We start from the raw sequence: 17,700 nt of genomic DNA, 5'->3' as shown, positions 1-17,700 counted from the left end.
GAGGACAAGACTTTAAGCATGGATTGTTTTTACATGACAGATTCTAAGAGGTTTCATACAGCAAATGAGACATTCCTTCGAATTAAATGTGTTTTGAACTTTGAAACATTTGTAAAATGACACATTGTTTTTTGTAAATGCATTTTTACAAATCTCATTATATAATGTATAATGGTATTTTTTGAAAAACTGACAGGTCAATTTCAAGGATCTACACAAAATTTCTTACTTCTTAATTTAAGAATGTTATATCTTAAAGTTTTATCTTATAGACATTTGAGTAACTTAATAAAAAAAATTATTCAACCCCTTTGACCTGCAGGCCATTCTGCTGCCGATTCAACCATCAGTAAACTTATAAAATGTGTATTAATACACTTTTGAGTGAGGTAATGTTGTTTTAAAAATGGTAGGGGGTGGAATCATATTCAGCCTCAATATTCACATACAAAAAATATTCAACCCCCAAAAGTGAAATTTTGTAGAGAATTGTTTTTTTTACTCGTTATAACCTCCAGTAAATGTTGCCTCTAAGTGCTAACAAGCTTCTGTCACCTTTCTACTGGAATCTTGGCACATACCTCATGTGCAAAAAGTAGAGCTGTAGTCAAGTCCAGCTTTGTTGAGTTTAATTAAAGACCAGGACTAGTCAAGACCGAGTCAAGACCGAGTCCAACACCGAAAAAAAAGGATCCTTTTCAAGACCACATACTTAAATATTGATAATGTATTTGATGCACAGACAGCATATCTCTATTCTAAGAAAAATAATTTTACATTGCCCTGCAGAGTTCAAAAATCCAACTGGCCTGGAAGTTTCTAGTGTGTCTAGTAAGAGCTTGATTAGCTGGTTCAAGTGTGTTTAATTAGAAGGATGGAGCTAAACTCTAAAGGACACCGGCCCTCATAAATACCGAGTTTGGAGCTATAGGGTCAAATTAATTATTATTTTTATTGTACTTTATTTTACATTTTATTTACTTTATAAAAACACTGTTTGCTGACAGGTATAAAATGGTCAAAAAAGAAATGACTGATGCCTTGGTGCAGCGCACACACACGCAAAGCTCGGGATGTGACAAATGTGCACAGTTAAGGCTAGATGGGATCCTTTGGCTCTACTGGGCATGAAAGCTAGCCAAGATACAGTGAAATTTTGTCATACTGTACAAGGATAATTATTTTTTCAATATTTAAAGGGTAAGTTTAAGCTGGGGTAGGTTTAGACGTGGATAACAATCTAACAGGTAGAAAATTTGCTTAGAAACATCTAAACTTTCAGAACGCAGCAGTGCACCGCTGGTCATGTGACAGCAATCAACGAATCAGCTTCAAGCCTTTCCCGTAACAAACGTGAAAGCTAAGCCAAGATGGAAAAACAGCTGAGATAAGCTGTACAAGGATAAGCCATTTTTTAAATGAGTTTATTAGCAGAGCTACTGCAAGGGTTTTTTTTTGCTGGAAATCCATTTATTCTTTGCTGAAACTTGGTCGAGCATGAGCCGGTCATGCGTTGCCCAGCAACGGTCAGACACCCAAATGCAGCGCAAACATACAGTCCGAGACAAGTCCGGGACGATAGAAAAATGTCTCGAGAACGGACTCGAGTACTATAGCCCTAGCAAAAAGTTTCCAGATCACTGATAATCTTTGGTTATCACATTGCCACATTGTTTCTTTAAATTACTCCTCATTTTTTTAAATGAGATTTAAATCTGAAGACTGAACAAGCCACTCGAGATCGAGATCACCAGATGACAAGACTGGTGCACCGCCATGTTTGATGATAGGGATGCTGTTCCTCTGCTCATAAGCTTTGCCTTTTTTTTCCCCTCCAGACATATGGCTGCTCCATGGATCCCAAAAGTCCAGTTGGGTCACATCTCTCATAAAACATTCTTCCAACTCCACAGGTCTATCCAAATTAATTTTAACATAGTTCACCAAGATACTGTTCCTTTTATAGTCTGCATTGAAATGCTTTTCCCTCCTTTCATCAAGTCATCTTACAAGTCTTTGTCAGTATAGTGATGGTTTTTCTCAGTTGCTCTGGATCATACATTCTATTCCCAAATAGTTATTATTATAGACTTTTCAAAAGGCTTAACTGTGTTTAAACACAAATGTGTGCCCTACCATAGAAATCAGTGATTAAAAAAAAAATAAAAACAGCAATGTTGAATAGGTGTTGTATAATTATGACGTAGCAGTATCACAAAAAATCCTGTAACTCCAAAATATTAAATTTTGACATGATCACTTTTAATATGCCACTGAATTGCTATAGATTAAAAAATAAATAAATAACAAATAAAAATCTGGATCTTCAAAAAAGCTTGAATAATTTTGATTGCAACTGTATATCTTAATATAGTGACATAATAGTGAAATCATTAAATTAAATATGTGTAGGTCAGTGATTACAAGTCTGCAGGACTCACATGAAGACATTAACCAACTACCGTATGTTACATAAATTTAATAAATGTATAAACGTTTCACATAAAAATGTCAAGCATATTTTATTACTTACCTCACAATACAGATTTCTGCTTGCTTAAGAAAAGAAAAAAATTTAGCTCCAGGTAGGTTAACATTTATCTGCTTTCCAACTGTTTGTGAGCATTATTTTTCATTTCCTTTTCTTATATAAAATGGAATGCAGCCCTGCCACATTCTGCAACATGAACCGTAATGAACAACAAGTTATTTTAAAGGAGCAGCACACAGTGAAAGCAACACGTTCTCACTGACATTGGTGTACCTTATTAATTACCTCACTTATTAACTCAACCCCTTTAGCCATGATTTTACCAAGTAAGACACGTTCCTGGATCAACATTACTGTCCAAAAATATAGACTTAACCCAATCCCTACCCCAAAACCTAACCCTACCCATAATTTATTCCTAAAATCAGTGGGAAATGATAGCTGATCATAAGCCTAAAACAGATATTTCCTGAAAAGTTATCTCTCAATTCTGATTGGTTGATTGGACTGTTGATCCAGGAACATGTTGTACTTGATGAAATCACGCTCACCGCTTTCAATACGCCGATGCAGGTGCCATGGACATTTTACCGTCATGAGACATAGGGAAGAAAAGTATAACTCAAATAAATAAATAAATAAAGTCTTAAGATGATCAAATATATGAGTTTGCTTGTCAAAATAAAGATGCATTGTATTTCTTAAAAATCGAAATTGGTAAATAATAATAATAATAATAATAATAATAATAATAATAATAATAATAATAAAAACAATAATATTAAAAAAAAATAATAATAAAAACTCACTAATAAAATAAATAAGTTCCTCATATATAAGTCCCATCGTCACTTATAAATTATATAATAATGATGGCAGAGAATTTAAATAATTTGTCCATGTAATAATGATAATAAAACTTTTATTGGTATTATATTGCTTGTCGTAGTTCCTCATTTGTAAGTCGCATTGGATAAAAGCATCTGTACAATGAATGGGAAATAGAAGTGCAATAGGTGAGCTTTATGGTGCATTCACACTGAGAGTAATTTTTAGTGTGTGTGTGTGTGTGTATGTATATATAAGTGTGTGTGTGTGTGTGTATGTATATATATATATTATCAAAAAAATATATATATATTATATATATATATATATATATACACACCCACACACAATACAATGAATAAATAAATAAATAAATAAATAAATAATACAAATAAATAATAAATAAATACAGATACACAGTTAAATGAGTTAAATTACAATACATTTAAATTCGTCATACAGTTTTGACACTTTTCTATTGCTTTTATTTTAAATACAATGAGGAAAAATAACAAAGTATATCATATCACACAATGTTAAGGTGACTTCTGGTTAAGTTTTTGAAGCGAAGAATTTGGAGAGATCAAACCAAAATTCTTCGATGAGGGGATATGCATAGACTGTATAAAATGTAGAAAAGAAAAAAAAGTTGGAAAACCCTGAAACTGACGAAATGAACGCGGTCAAACGTCACTTCCGCCTGGTGGCCTGAAAGTGCAGGCGGCCATATTACATTAGCAAACACACTCACGCGCTAGCTGCAGTTTGTTTATGCTGTGAAGTGGAGCTGTATTTTAACCAGACTCTCTCAGTTTAGCTCAAGCGGTCACTTAGCGGGACGATGAGCGGCGGCACGCCGTATATCGGCAGTAAGATCAGTCTGATCAGTAAGGCGGAGATCCGTTATGAAGGCATTCTCTACACCATCGACACAGAGAACTCCACCGTCGCGCTCGCCAAAGGTCAAAAACACTCTCTAAACACAACACACGCTTTTCACGGGCTTTAGATCGCGCTACGCCTTAGTATTTCTCGTTATACGCGTTTAGAAACGAGGTTGTTTCTCAAAATGTAGTGAGCGTCCCTACCCAGACAGCAGTGCGGCAGCTTTAGGCTTCATAAACGAGTGTTTCTGTTGTGTGCACAATATTCACCTGCGCAGCGGCAGAATGTCATGCACGAGCATGTAGCGCTCTAGGATTTCCCACAGCTTGTTAATGTGTTAAATGTGGGATTCCTCCCTCTGTCCAGCTGTTAGTTGTTGGCTAAGTGATGCATGCTGTTACAAACATACATCAGAGTTCCTTCCAAAATCTATTTACCACACAGCTCTGTTGTCTTAGTAGTCACTATGATATTTGATATTTAGGCTAAACCTATGGTCACCCTGGTAAAACTCTGGAGTGATTGATTTAATTTAATATATATTAAGCATTAAACTTTTTTTTTTTTTTGCATGAAATAATGTTATGTAATTTTTACTTAATTTATTTTAAATTATATAAAATAAATAATTTAATGTTAAAAATAGTGGTAACACTGTTACTCATTTTAACACGCATTATTTTAACTATATAGTAAGTATCTGTCCACATGAGATTTCCTTCTGTGTTATGAAGGTTAGGAGCTTGATTTTCGGTCGCAGTAACAGCACACTGTGAGGGTTTGTCAGCACTGTTTGGAAATGGTGAGGTCAGACTTAACAACTGGATTACTTGGCATGCAAAATCTGTCTGATCTTAAGAAGATTAGAGTCAGTTACCGTTATTGAAGTCAAATCTCAGAGGAAGACACGTTACTCAGACGAAAGCGCTTTTAAAACTCATGATTTGCTCTTTTGATGCTTGTTTCAGTGCGCTCCTTTGGCACCGAGGACCGACCCACGGACCGTCCCATCGCACCCAGGGATGAGATATTTGAGTATATTATATTCAGAGGAAGTGACATCAAGGACCTGACGGTGTGTGAGCCTCCCAAACCAACATGCTCTCTGCCTCAGGACCCCGCCATTGTTCAGGTATGGACGAGGACGTACTGAGTGGCTAATAAGTGCCCTGTACAAATGGAAAAATGAAGGTTTATAATAGGCTTAACTTATTATAACTGCAAGTAATGTATTTTAGGCACACGTAGGCCAAAGTCTGGTGAGCTGCCTATTGTTAGATCCTTTCAGCATATCAGGAAAGTCAAGAGTCCATTCTTTTATCCTGTCAGAAGTCTGGAAATATAGTTTTTGTCTGAAACCAGTTAGCGCTGCATTCTGTCTGGTGTCCAAAACTGTTAATAATTGTCTTCTTTTAGTCAAAGAACCATTCAGAGGCAGAATGAAAGAACAGGAAGCAGGAGACTTTTTGTAAAAAATTAGCAGTGTTTATTAAATAATCGTACACAATCTTAGTTGTGTCTGACTTATTGCTTAGTCTGGCTTTGCTGTACCAAAGCAAAAGCAATGGAAAATTAATGCTTGACAGCATCAACATGTGACGTTAAAAACCTTGAAATGGAGACGTTATCGTGAAGAGAAATATCTCATGAAACCACATAGTCATAAGATTAAACAAAAACAAGCACTCAAAGAGTGAAGGAAATAGGTCTAAATTATTGAAATATAATTTTATTGCCAAATATTATTTGTTACAATTATGTGTCATGTACTGATTCAGGCAAGATTGGGATTTATGTAATATCTACTAAATGTGTTCTCTGGATTTGTGCTCTTCCGCTGTATTAACATTTAAATATTTCAGCTGAATCCATTAATTTGTTTCAATAATTACATTTTCTTTTAATTTTGGATGGGATGCTGCTGTTTTGCAAAAAAAAAAAAAAAAAAAAAAGTTGCCAAAATCTTTAAATTCATAAAAAAAGAATTAAAGCCATTCCTCTCAGGACAAGTATTTTTTTTTTTTGGTAAGCCAAGCATTCAATCTTTTTTTTTAAAGAGAAAAACTAGATTAAAAAGAAAAAATAAGTCTATGAAACAAATAAACTTTTATTTAACACTTGAGTTTTTCCTAACACAACCTCTAGTCAGACATGATTAAAATCACAAAGACACATGCCACACAAAGCATCTATGAAACAAATAAACTTAACCCTCTTAATAACCTGTATTAAGAAATTCAGTCGTTGAGCTTTGTTTCAGAGTTCTTCGATTGAATGGTGTTGGTTTTCAGTTATAGCACAGTGACCTCATCATGCTTTATTCCTCTGTTAGTCCTCTATGGGATCTTCCTCTGCCCTACCCTCATCCTTCCAATCTGGGAAGTCATACGGACTGTTCAACCGTCCACAAGTCACGCCATACACCCAGTTCAACCCCAGCCCACTGGTCTCACCGCAGTTTGGCACTGTTGGAGTCGGTAAGTCCCCTTCACAGCTTTGTACTGAAGATGTTTCAGTTCATCTAAACTGAGGAACATTTTTATAATAACATAGATCTGTAAAATACTGCAACACATACATTAATTTGTTACAAGGTGCTGAGCAGAAGTGACAGAACAGGATAATTAAGTCCATATTTGATGATCCTATGGCACCTCTTGTGCCTGCTCTTCCTTTCCTCACAGGAAGTACAATGGGATTGTCTGGTAGTGACACTGGCATGGCTGCAGCACTGTCTCAGAGCAGTACTGTTGCCTCTGCTTTCAGCAGTGACACTTTGAGTGCATTCATAGCAGAAGGTAAACCTCTCCCTGGGGGCCAAAATCAAACTCTTCAAAGTTTGAACTGCCAGATCAAATCAAAAAGTAACGTTTTCAATTTAACACTGTGAAATAAAGCTTTGTGTTTAGTTTGGTGGTCTTGTGTCTGTTGTCTCTTTGTCTTTTGAAGTTTCATGTGTAACAGTTTCACTTCTCACTCTCAGAGTTTTAAGGCACCTGCATGAAGAAGAAAAATTAAGGGGGGTTTAATAGTTTTCTGATAACCTAAATAACTTACAGGCCACGTACACACTGCAGATCTTTGGGTATAATCACATTTAAATGTGTGCAAAATACATGAGTTGACAATGGAAACTCAAACTGTTTAACCCATTTGTTTGACAAGACTAACTTTAGTGACCAGGGGCATTATTGTACGATGAAAAACATTATCTTCCTGCACTCTCAAGAGATTCAAGTTTGCTAAACTTGCCTGGTGCCCTCTTGCGATCGCAGTGTATAGGGTTGCCAGCCCAGTAAATCCATGCAAAACTTCCCTCTGTTTCACAGGTTTTCATCGGTTGCTATCTAGACTCTTCTGGTAGGCTGGCCCAGCCAAACCGTCCCTGTTTGTTTCAACCCTCAGTTACGAGACTCAAGTTAGTGAGTCAGTAGTACAGGACAACTCGTCGCTCATGTCCTGGCTGCAAGCTCAGCTCTTCTCTCCAGTTCCATAACAACAGTGGATTCTTTCCGGTGATTCCTCAACCTGTGTGCTTATTGAATATGCTAGTCTCCATATTGTTGTGGCTGTTCCTAATAGGGAGTTCCCTTATCCAATCAGCCATCCAGCTCCTTGCACTTGCTGTCCTCTCTGATGCCTTCTGGCGACCTCTTGCCGTGGTTCTTCCAGCTCCACCAAAACAAATTTCTTTCCCTCTGACCACATAGTTATGCTTAGTCCAGGGTTGTGGACAAGATAAGATCAGCGTATTAAAACTTTCCACTTGGGTACATGTCCACACCTTTGGGAGCAGTGCAGCACATTTGGTGTTGGTACAAAATGGGGACAAGTGCCTGGTTCATTCCTTAATGAACAAAATTGCAACCCTGACTGGTTGTTTCATTCTGTCCTGCTTCTGGTTGCCTGTGAGCACTGATAATTTATTGTGGCACCACCTGTACTTTCCCTGGGTCGCTGCTGCTTTGTAATTCACAATTTTGAAGCCCTTAAACTCTGCAGAGAAAAGACTTTTCACGATCACCACCTGTGGAAGTTCTCCAGGGATTAGAGGGTATCTTAAACCACCCTCAGCAGAAATGAAGTAACGCTATCTTCTTCAAGGTGGGACCCACCTTGTCCATTATCCTTTAAGGGGATACTCCACCCCAAGTGGAAAATTTTGTCGATCACTTACCCCCATGTCGTTCCAAACCCTTAAAAGATTTAAGATATTTTGGATGAAAACAGGGAGGATTGTGACTGTCCCATAGACTGCCAAGTAAAATACACTGTCAGGGTCCAGAAAAGTATGAAAAGCATCGTCAAAATAGTCCATCTGCCATCAGTGATTCAACCGTAATGTTATGAAGTGACAACAATGCTTTTTGTACACAAAGAAAACAAAAATAACAACTTTATTCAACAATTTGTCTCCTCTGTGTCACTCCACATCAGCGTACTGCCATTTTGGCAAATCTGAGCTGTGCGCAGACACAGAGGAAACAAATTGTTGAATAAAGTTGTCTTTGGAGTCCCTGAAGGTCAGATGCAAAATATAGAAGTTTGTGAGTGACTCGACTGCATTAACAACTAATGCTATAGTGTGATTCTGTGCACTGTATGCACATTTAAAGGGTTAGATCACCTAAAAATGAAAATTAGGCTGCGTTTTACTCACCCCCGAGGCATCCTAGGTGTATATGACTTTCATCTTTCAGAATCCACTAATCCAGTCTTAGTTGCATTAAAAGTCTTTGATCTTTCAAGCTCTATCATTGCACTCAGCGGGTGTTGCATTGCTTCAGTCCAAAAGAAGTTAAATAAAAAGCGCCCATCCATATATATACACAGGAGCAAAGGAAGCAAAGTTTCCTTACTTTAGCAAAGGAAAACCAGTCTCCTCTTGGCTTATATCGAAATCCTCTGACATTATTCTTTACAAATCCTCGGTTTGTACTTCTAATTCTTGACTGTTGTTTTGTTTTGATCTTTCTCTTGCGTTTCCGCGTGCGTCACTTCTGAGCTGTGCATGTGTAAAGCTGACCTCATACGTAATTCCCCCAAAACTGCTTCCGTTTACAACAGTGAGCGCAAGCTGGATATTTTTCTTACAAAAATGCATAGATTCGAAACAGGATGCCTTTGTTCACACCCCGGAGCTGTGTGAGACCCTTTTTTTATGGATGGGTGCTTTTTATTTAACTTCTTTTGGACTGAAGCAATGCAAAACCCGCTGAGTGCAATGATAGAGCTTGAAAGATCAAAGATAATTTTAAATGTAACTCCGACTGGATTCGTCTGAAAGATGTAAGTCATATACACCTAGGATGCCTCAGGGGTGAGTAAAAAGTGCCATGATATACAGCCAAGTATGGTGACCCATACTCAGAATTCGTGCTCTGCATTTAACCCATCCAAAGTGCACACACACAGCAGTGAACACACACCCGGAGCAGTGGGTAGCCATTTATACTGCGGCGCTCGGGGAGCAGTTGGGGGTTCGGTGCCTTGCTCAAGGACACCTCAGTCGTGTTATTACCGGCCCAAGACTCAAACCCACAGCCTTAGGGTTGGGAGTCAAAATTAACCATTAGGCCACGACTTCCCCTTTGCAGCCTAATGTTCATTTTTGGGTGAACTAACCCTAAAAAATAATTATTTAAAACATCACCAATTACTACACAATTTAGTGTGTGTCTGGATTGTGCAAAAATGTGTTTTTTGAAACTACTGTTTATAGAGAGTGTGTGACTGGATTGTGGTGATCTGTTTAATCTCTGTTTAATCAAGAAATTACTTCATTAACACAGCTTACCAGATTTTGTCTTCTAACCTGCACTGATTTCCTCCCATCCGGATGACTGAGGTTCTTATATTTTTTTTGCTGTAAACCGTTTTAACTTTCACCATTCTTCTTATACAGATCACACCAGTCCGGCTCTGGACCTTCTGCAAAAGAGCCCCCCAGTGGAGCCTGCTGCCCCATCAGCACCTGCAGTCACCAGTGCTGCTCCCACAGCTGTGGGTCGCAAGAGCCCTGTGTCAACCCGCGCAGCTTCCACTAATACGCAGAAGCCTGTGGACCTCACAGAACAGACCAGGGGTGAGAATAAGTCCAGATGCCACAAACCTGCTGCTCAAGACTGAATTGTTGTAATTCAGAAGTACCAGTTTTCCAAATGATGCTTAAAGGCCAAGGCATACTTTGTTTTTGTACGCGTATGTTAGTGTATGCTTACAGTCGTATGCGTAGCCTTTCAAGTATACTCCATTTGATAGCGTCCGCGAATGCAGGCGTTTGACACATGCGTTCTAGAAAGCTCATCTTTTGTTGTATTTTCCTACAGCAGTTATGAATGTAAAAATGTCATCGTACTCTTTTAAACTAAAGTTGCAGCACAAGCGCTTGTCAATGCGGGCGTCTGTTGTTTTTGCAGTCTCCGGTATTTTGTAGTTGTTCCTTCTCTTTAGTTTATTTTTCTACTTTGAAACTATGGCCTGAGCCAGTGCTGCCACCTTGTGGAAGAACTGATTAGTGCAAAACCAACTCGATGCACATGTGCGACCTGCACGTACAAAGTATGCATGGTTACAAAAAATGTATGGTGCGTGTACTGTTTAGGTGATGAAATTTGCGTCATGCACACAGTACATGGACCCTCATGTATGCGCAAAAACTGAAGTGGACTTTAGCATTAAGGGGCCGTTCACACAGAATGTGTTCTTGCGTCTAAATATGTGAGACACTGCACTCAGGGGGAATAGAAATTAAAAAAACAAAGCAAGAAAGTGATGATGCAATAATGGAAAATAAGACAGAATAGATGCAGAATAGACACTGCGAATGATGCAAGAACAGTCATACACCTCCATCTAGCATGTTTACACAGAAAAAAAAAAGAAAAAATAGCACATTGGAATGGAGAAACGTGCTCCGTGTGAACGGCCCCTAACAGGATTCGATCTTATTGGCTCGTTTTTTAGGAATTACAGGCCTTTTATTAGGGTTTCTTAGAAAAAGGAATGATAAGAATAGAGAAACATGACACCGTATGAACAACACTAGTGTTAAAACAGGTTCTGCTACAAGGATTTGGTACAGCTTAATGTGTCCTAAAGAGTTATGCTCTCCCAGGCGCCGATGTCCCAAAACCAAGCGTACCCGAGTCCAGTCAGTCCAGAGGAGGAAACAGGGACGCTTCTAAACGGCTTGCAGGTTATAACATGTGTCTGCTGAAAAGCCTTTCACTGCAGTTATGTTGTGCTGTTGGATGCTAAAACTGCATGATTCTTACAAGAGCTTCGTCCATCTGTGTTTCACATGCAGCCATACAGCGGCTTTTAGCGAGCTTCTTCCTTATAGAGGAACTTCAGAGCGGTGAATCTCATGCAGCCTGATGAGAGTGTTTCTCCCCAAGATTATAAAGGAAAAATGCACAAAGGAAATTAAATCAGATTTTTGGACCAATAGTCTTCCCGTGTCATTTTCATTAAGCATATATTCCCCTGAAGGCAGGAAAAAAGGGGTTAATTGTAATGTTCATTGTAATGTAATTAAAATTGTAATAGTTATCCTCAGGTCACCATGATAGAGTAGGTTTTCATGAGATTCACGCAGTATGCTGTATTTACTCATATGTCATTATACTTTTAAATGCTTTAGCACTCCTCTGTGTGGAATGGCCTTGTGTTCTTATGATGCTTGCGTAACTGTGTGTTTACACAAGTTGTGCTGGTTTACTTTTAGCAATGCCTTTTATTTTTAATTTAACTTGATTAAAGCAGGCTTTTTCTGCACACCGACAGCTAAATGTAAGTAATGTCAGTCAGAATAGACTTTCCTTTATATCACTAACAACTGAACATCACAGCATGCTGCTTTTTTCTACTTTATTTGTGTATTTGTGACACATTTTCTGGATCAGTAACCCTGTGTTTTGTGCTGTGCTCAGCTGGTGGTCCTCCTGCTGTCCGGCAGGGTCGTGGCGGAGGTCATCGTGGTAGAGGACGATTCCCCGTGCGCAGAGAAGGACCCATGAAGTTTGAGAAAGACTTTGACTTTGAGAGCGCCAATGCTCAGTTCAACAAAGATGAGATTGACAAAGAGTTCCAGAGCAAACTCAAACTCAAAGGTACAAACAGATTACCAAATATGCAAAAAAGTACAGGTTAACATAGTTATTATGCAGGACGAATTATGAAAATATACTTTGAGAAAAAAAAAATATATATATATATAAAATCAAAAATACAGAAAAAAACAGTAAAATTGTGAAATATTATTGCAATTTAAAATGACTGATTTCTATTTGAATTCATATTATAATCTAACCTATTACACTGTAGCGCTGCTGAATTTTCAGCATCATTACTCCAGTCTTCAGTATCACATGATCTTCAGAAATCATTCTGATATGCTGATTTATTATTGATATTAGAAACTTTGCTGCTTCATTTTTTTTTTTTTTAAACTGTGACTCTTTTTTTCAGGATTTTTTTGATGAATAAAAAGTAAAAAAAAAAAAAGAACAGCATTTACTTAAAACAGAAATCTCCTTTAACAATATACAGTACCGTTCAAAGGTTTGGGGTCAGTACATTCTTTTTCTTTCTTTTTTTGAAAGAAATGAATACTTTTATTCAGCAAGAATGTGTAAAATTTATTTAAAAAAAAGTGACAGTAGACTTATATTGTTACAAAAGGTTCCTATTTTAAATAAATATTGTTCTTTTTAACTTTTTATTCATCGAAAAATCCTGAAAAGGTTTCACAGGTTCCAAAAAAGCAGCATAATTTAGCATTTTTAGTTTAGTGAATTTAACTTTTGCTTTAAAAAGCGTTATTTTTGTTTTTGGTTTGTAATATTACAATGCTATAATGTAATGTGATTTTAACCTTTTTTTGCATGATGTATAGCATAATCTACATGGTTTACATTAATTTTATTTATTTTCAAACCCCTTTTATATGTTCATTGTTTGTTGGACAACATTGGGCAGGATGTGAAATAATGTTTTATTTTATTTTAAAATAAATACATATTTTTAAAAATCCAAATATGAAGTTACAAAAACAAAATATATACCACACATCACAATTCAGTCAAAAATAACCGAGAAATGATATTTTGGCCATATCGCCCAGCCCTGTGACATTATTAACAGTTCTCGTTATTGCTTTGGAAGCTGAAGCTAGCGATTTTGTTAAGGGGCGTTACATTTCCGACACACGCTTGAGATGTTCAGCCAATCACACGCACTGGGTCAGCTGGCCAATCAGAGCACATTGCTCTTTTCTGAAGGTGGGACTTTGTAGAGATTGCGCAGTTTAGAAAGACTCGGAGCTACTATACAGGAGCCACTATATTGTACTGTATGTGAAAAATATTGTTTTTGAATGTTTAAGCATACTAACATATTCTTTTACACTCAATACACAAAATAAATAGCGTCATATGACCCCTTTAATTCCATTTCTATTGAAACTTGTATGTCATGTACTTAAATACATTTGTAATTGCACATTTATCATGATAAAGTTGCAATTAAAGTCACTATTAACTTTAAATGTAGTTTCAAATAACACAAGTTAAAATGTGTTTTAGTATGTTAGTCAACTCATCAGGAGTGTTGACATTACAAATAAGACATTGCTAAAAAAAAATGTAGTCTCCTTTATTTCATTAATATTCTTTTATCTGCAAGTACATTTTTTTAAGTACACTTATGATTTTAAGTATACTAAAAGTGCATATTGATTACAATTAAGCACACTTTCACAGTACAGTGTAAAGCAGATAGCATCCTCATGCTGTAGTCTGGAGAAAAATGCTGGTGTATTTCTCTGTGTATTAAGTGTATGTGTTTGTTCAGATGAGAAGTCCGATAAGGCTTTGAATGGTGAGGATAAAGGGGATTCGGGAGTCGACACTCAGAACAGCGAAGGAAACGTTGTTGAGGAAGATCCTCTCGGACCAAACTGCTACTACGATAAATCCAAATCCTTCTTTGACAACATCTCCTGTGACGACACAAGGTCAGTTCACATCCAGCACACCTTTAATATAGAGATGAAACGGTGTAAAAACTTCTCATCAGGATTATAGTGACCAAAATTATCACGGTTATCTGTATTATCACCGTATGGTTAAAATATGCTGGAAATGTTCATAAAATAAAAGAAACAACAAACGAATCAACCAACAACCAAGTTCTATAAAGTCAACAAACAACAAATTAAATTACTTTTTGTTTGCATTAACACGTAAAGCTTTGAAAAAGTTTCATAAAATGGTAAACCTCACATTTCAAGTCAAAAAAATGATCTTATGTATTTTATCATGTGTGTGTATTTATATATACATATTAAATATAAACGGTACACACATACACTATGTAAACAAAAGTTTTTATTTTGGATGCGAGTAATCGTTGCCCAGCACTAATTATAATATTCAGTGATGTGATGATGTGTTCTCTGCGTGGAGTAACGTCTGGCACAGTCACAGCTTGTACTTATTGTTAAAACAAATATAAATCAAATAAGTAGCATTAATAATCATTAACTTTAGCTCCCAGCTTTCCATCATGGTTTCACACAAAACGAAACTTCTGTGCATGCTGTGCGCACGTGACAGTGACTTCAAACTCTGCTTTATGCTGGACGGGATTTCTTTATACCGACTTGTTCAAATCTTGGTAATTGAATACGGTTTTAATAATTAAATTAAGAAACTGTAATACCAACCAAGAGGAATTTCATCACCATTTCATCCCTACTTTAATATGAGCCTCCATGTGTAAAATGTCACTTTATTCACATGATGCACCAAATTCATAAATCTCGTCATTGTACCTGATTTTAAACAGGAAGGCCGCTGAGAGGTCTGGAGGATTCGGTTTCCCCCGGTGAGTACAGCAGAAACCAAAACTACTGAACAGCATTAGCCTCGCTACAAGCACTTCATTAAATGCATTTGAACTGGTTTTCATCATTTTTATTTAAGAGAGAGGAGGCAGACCTGGGCGGAGGAGCGGAGGATGAACGCAGAGACGTTTGGCCTCCCGCTGCGGCGGGGTCGCGGAGGCTTCAGAGGTCGCGGTGGCATGGGCTTCAGAGGGGGCCGGGGCCGCGGAGCCGGACGGGGGTGGTTCGGATCTCACCCTGGGGGAAGTGGCTATAGAGGGGTATTCAGAGGAAGTCAAGGAGGAAGAGAGTTCGCTGAGTTTGAATACAGGGTAATGAACGAGACAAAAATGATAAATCACTCGCTTATGTGACTAAATGTTCATGCTGTGGCGATTAATAATGTAAATGACTGTTGGTAGATAATTATTTTTTTCTCTCTTCATTTGTTTTTCCAGAAGGATAACAAAGTTGCTGTATAGTGATGGGAGAAAGCGGATCCAGAAGACCTGATTTGTGTGGGAACTGCGCTTCGGGTCACATGTGTTGTAAAAATCTGTCACCAGCACTGCTTGAAACCTGGCTATTAATGAAACACCTTCTCCATTTATTCCCGAGGAGTGGAACAAATGCTATTTTTTTGAATCGTTAATTTGAGAATAATATTTCCAGACGGTTTCAAATGTATTGATTTCTGAAGGACTCTTGTTTCGTTGACCTTCAGTGCTTAACCTGAATTTGATATACTGCTGCTTACAGCTAACAGATTATCTAGAACAACATACTGTGTTTTTGATCACTGAATGAGCTTTATTTTTGACTTGTTTTGCTATAAAGTATCTTACAGCATTTAGCATCGAAATAGACTGCCTGGAAATCAGTTATGCATTGTCATATTTTTCTAATGTAATTTCATTCTTCAGCCCCCAACATCACTATTCCTGTTCTTGTAGCAAATAGTATGTTTTTTTTAAATATATAAATATACACACACACACACACACACACACACCCTCGTGAGAGGTCTGTAGTTTGTAGTGAGATTCCTCATGTGCCAGTATTGATAGAGTTCCACTAAAGGATGTTTTAGTTTTAGATATAATGGAGAAAAACACAGAAATGCTGATTTCGAGGGAAACAATGAAATAGCACAATTTAAAATGAGAGGATATGGTCAACCAAGGCAGAGCGAACTCAGTGATGCGTTTCTTTTTTCTGTGGGTTTGATTTATATTCAATGAGGTCCACTTTGCAGTGTGTAGCACTTTGTAGCAGACGTTTACTGATGAGTGAACGTCCATCTTTACTGAGAAATAATGCTACTCTGTGACTCTACAGAACTCTGTGCTGCAGTTACTTTGACGAAGAGCTTTTACCACTAATTATAATCCAATCATTCAACATTCAGATTACGTGACTGTCCTTCGCCTCATCAAACATCGAGTGAAACTGACGTGTCACGCTGAGCACTTATGATTATTTTACCAGATATTATTCAATAGCAGTGCTTCCCACTGGATGCTTTCTGGCTTGAATCTGACTGGAAGCTGGACCGTTGAAAAGGCAGAATGTTGTTTAGCTTTTCCCGCCTCTCCTTGTTCAGCTGCTGTGTTTTACAATCACTGACTGCACTAGCATAATGTCATGTGACCTGACGTGCACATTGTGATGTCATATCCACACCCACGCATCGCTCATGATGTTACTTCAGTCGCATTTTGTAAACCGAATCTGTTTTTGTCCTCTGACAGCTGTGCATTATTCTCGCAGGGAGATTTTGTCTTTTTTTTTTTTTTTTTTTTTTTTTTATGGATTTATCACTGAAGTTGAAGGTTTGGGATTTTTACTGATCAGTTCTGATTGTGAAGCCTATGGCTGTGACATCTCTGCAAGTTTTTTGTAATTTTAATTTTTTATTATATTCTGCTATGTTTGTTTAAACTGTTGGGATATTTGGGTTAAGTTAATAAAATGAACTGTTTTCAGATTATAGCATACATTAAAGTACAAGTCTGTAAGATGCAAAACATTTAGAGTTGTGGATCTTGAAGTGAAATATCCTCTTGCACTTTTCAAGCTCTTAAATTCAGTGAATAGATGCTTTATTTCAGTGATGGATGACTAGAGTGAATCTCTCTCTAAAGCACATGGACATGATTTACCTAGGCCTTCGTAATGGGGCCTTTTATAATTAACTGCTCAGTATGAACAAATAAAGAAGCTATTACCTTACCTTTAGGAACAATAAACATCCATGCTGTCCTAAATTAAATTTTTTTTAATTATTATTAATTATTAGGAATGTTACTGTAAAAATATCCTGCTAGAATCTATTCACTTAATTGCAGAGTTTTCTTTAGAGGCTGTCTATTACAGTGTAAATGTTGGAACAGTGATACTCGCGTATAAAGGGTAAGCTGCTGCATGCAGGTCTCGTCCACAAACCACCGATCTTGTGAGGCAAATGCTGTTCTGGAGATGTCTTGTGATGAACACCAAATCCTTTCATCAGGGTCGACATGCTTTCCTTGTGAACCCCAGCATGTATCTGTTCACAACTACATGTAAAGAGGTTTTTACTAGATGCAAGAATAAACCGTTTACTATC

The 17,700-nt window shown here is 37.3% G+C and overlaps 2 protein-coding genes across 4 annotated transcripts in view; one reads left to right on the top strand and one right to left on the bottom strand.

Moving 5' to 3' along the window:
• LOC109101933 (NACHT, LRR and PYD domains-containing protein 3-like) overlaps positions 1 to 4,663 on the bottom strand; it is a gene marked incomplete at its 3' end in the record, with an annotated part of 17,195 nt that extends 12,532 nt beyond the window's left edge. Inside the window, exon 1 of the mRNA XM_042715939.1 lies at positions 4,474 to 4,663. The remainder of the gene's footprint in view (positions 1 to 4,473) is intronic.
• LOC109101605 (protein LSM14 homolog A-like) lies at positions 4,007 to 17,700 on the top strand. Of its 3 annotated transcripts, XM_042715773.1 has the most exons (11): positions 4,007 to 4,281; positions 5,173 to 5,336; positions 6,537 to 6,681; positions 6,889 to 7,002; positions 10,110 to 10,289; positions 11,322 to 11,402; positions 12,139 to 12,318; positions 14,060 to 14,222; positions 15,056 to 15,094; positions 15,193 to 15,424; positions 15,551 to 17,700. In XM_042715773.1, exons 1-11 carry the CDS (start codon positions 4,161 to 4,163, stop codon positions 15,572 to 15,574), a joined length of 1,443 nt encoding a protein of 480 aa, XP_042571707.1. In that variant the 5' UTR covers positions 4,007 to 4,160; the 3' UTR covers positions 15,575 to 17,700. The 3 variants fall into 3 exon arrangements, with proteins under 3 accessions (XP_042571707.1, XP_042571708.1, XP_042571709.1); XM_042715774.1 differs by lacking the exon at positions 11,322 to 11,402 and having other exon boundaries at positions 4,008 to 4,281; XM_042715775.1 differs by lacking the exon at positions 6,889 to 7,002 and having other exon boundaries at positions 4,009 to 4,281.

The sequence above is a fragment of the Cyprinus carpio genome, chromosome A25 (assembly GCF_018340385.1).
Source record: "Cyprinus carpio isolate SPL01 chromosome A25, ASM1834038v1, whole genome shotgun sequence".
In the NCBI taxonomy this organism is placed as follows: Eukaryota; Metazoa; Chordata; class Actinopteri; order Cypriniformes; family Cyprinidae; genus Cyprinus; species Cyprinus carpio.
Note: the sequence above shows the minus strand (reverse complement) of the source record. Positions and strands in the feature narration are given on the sequence as shown.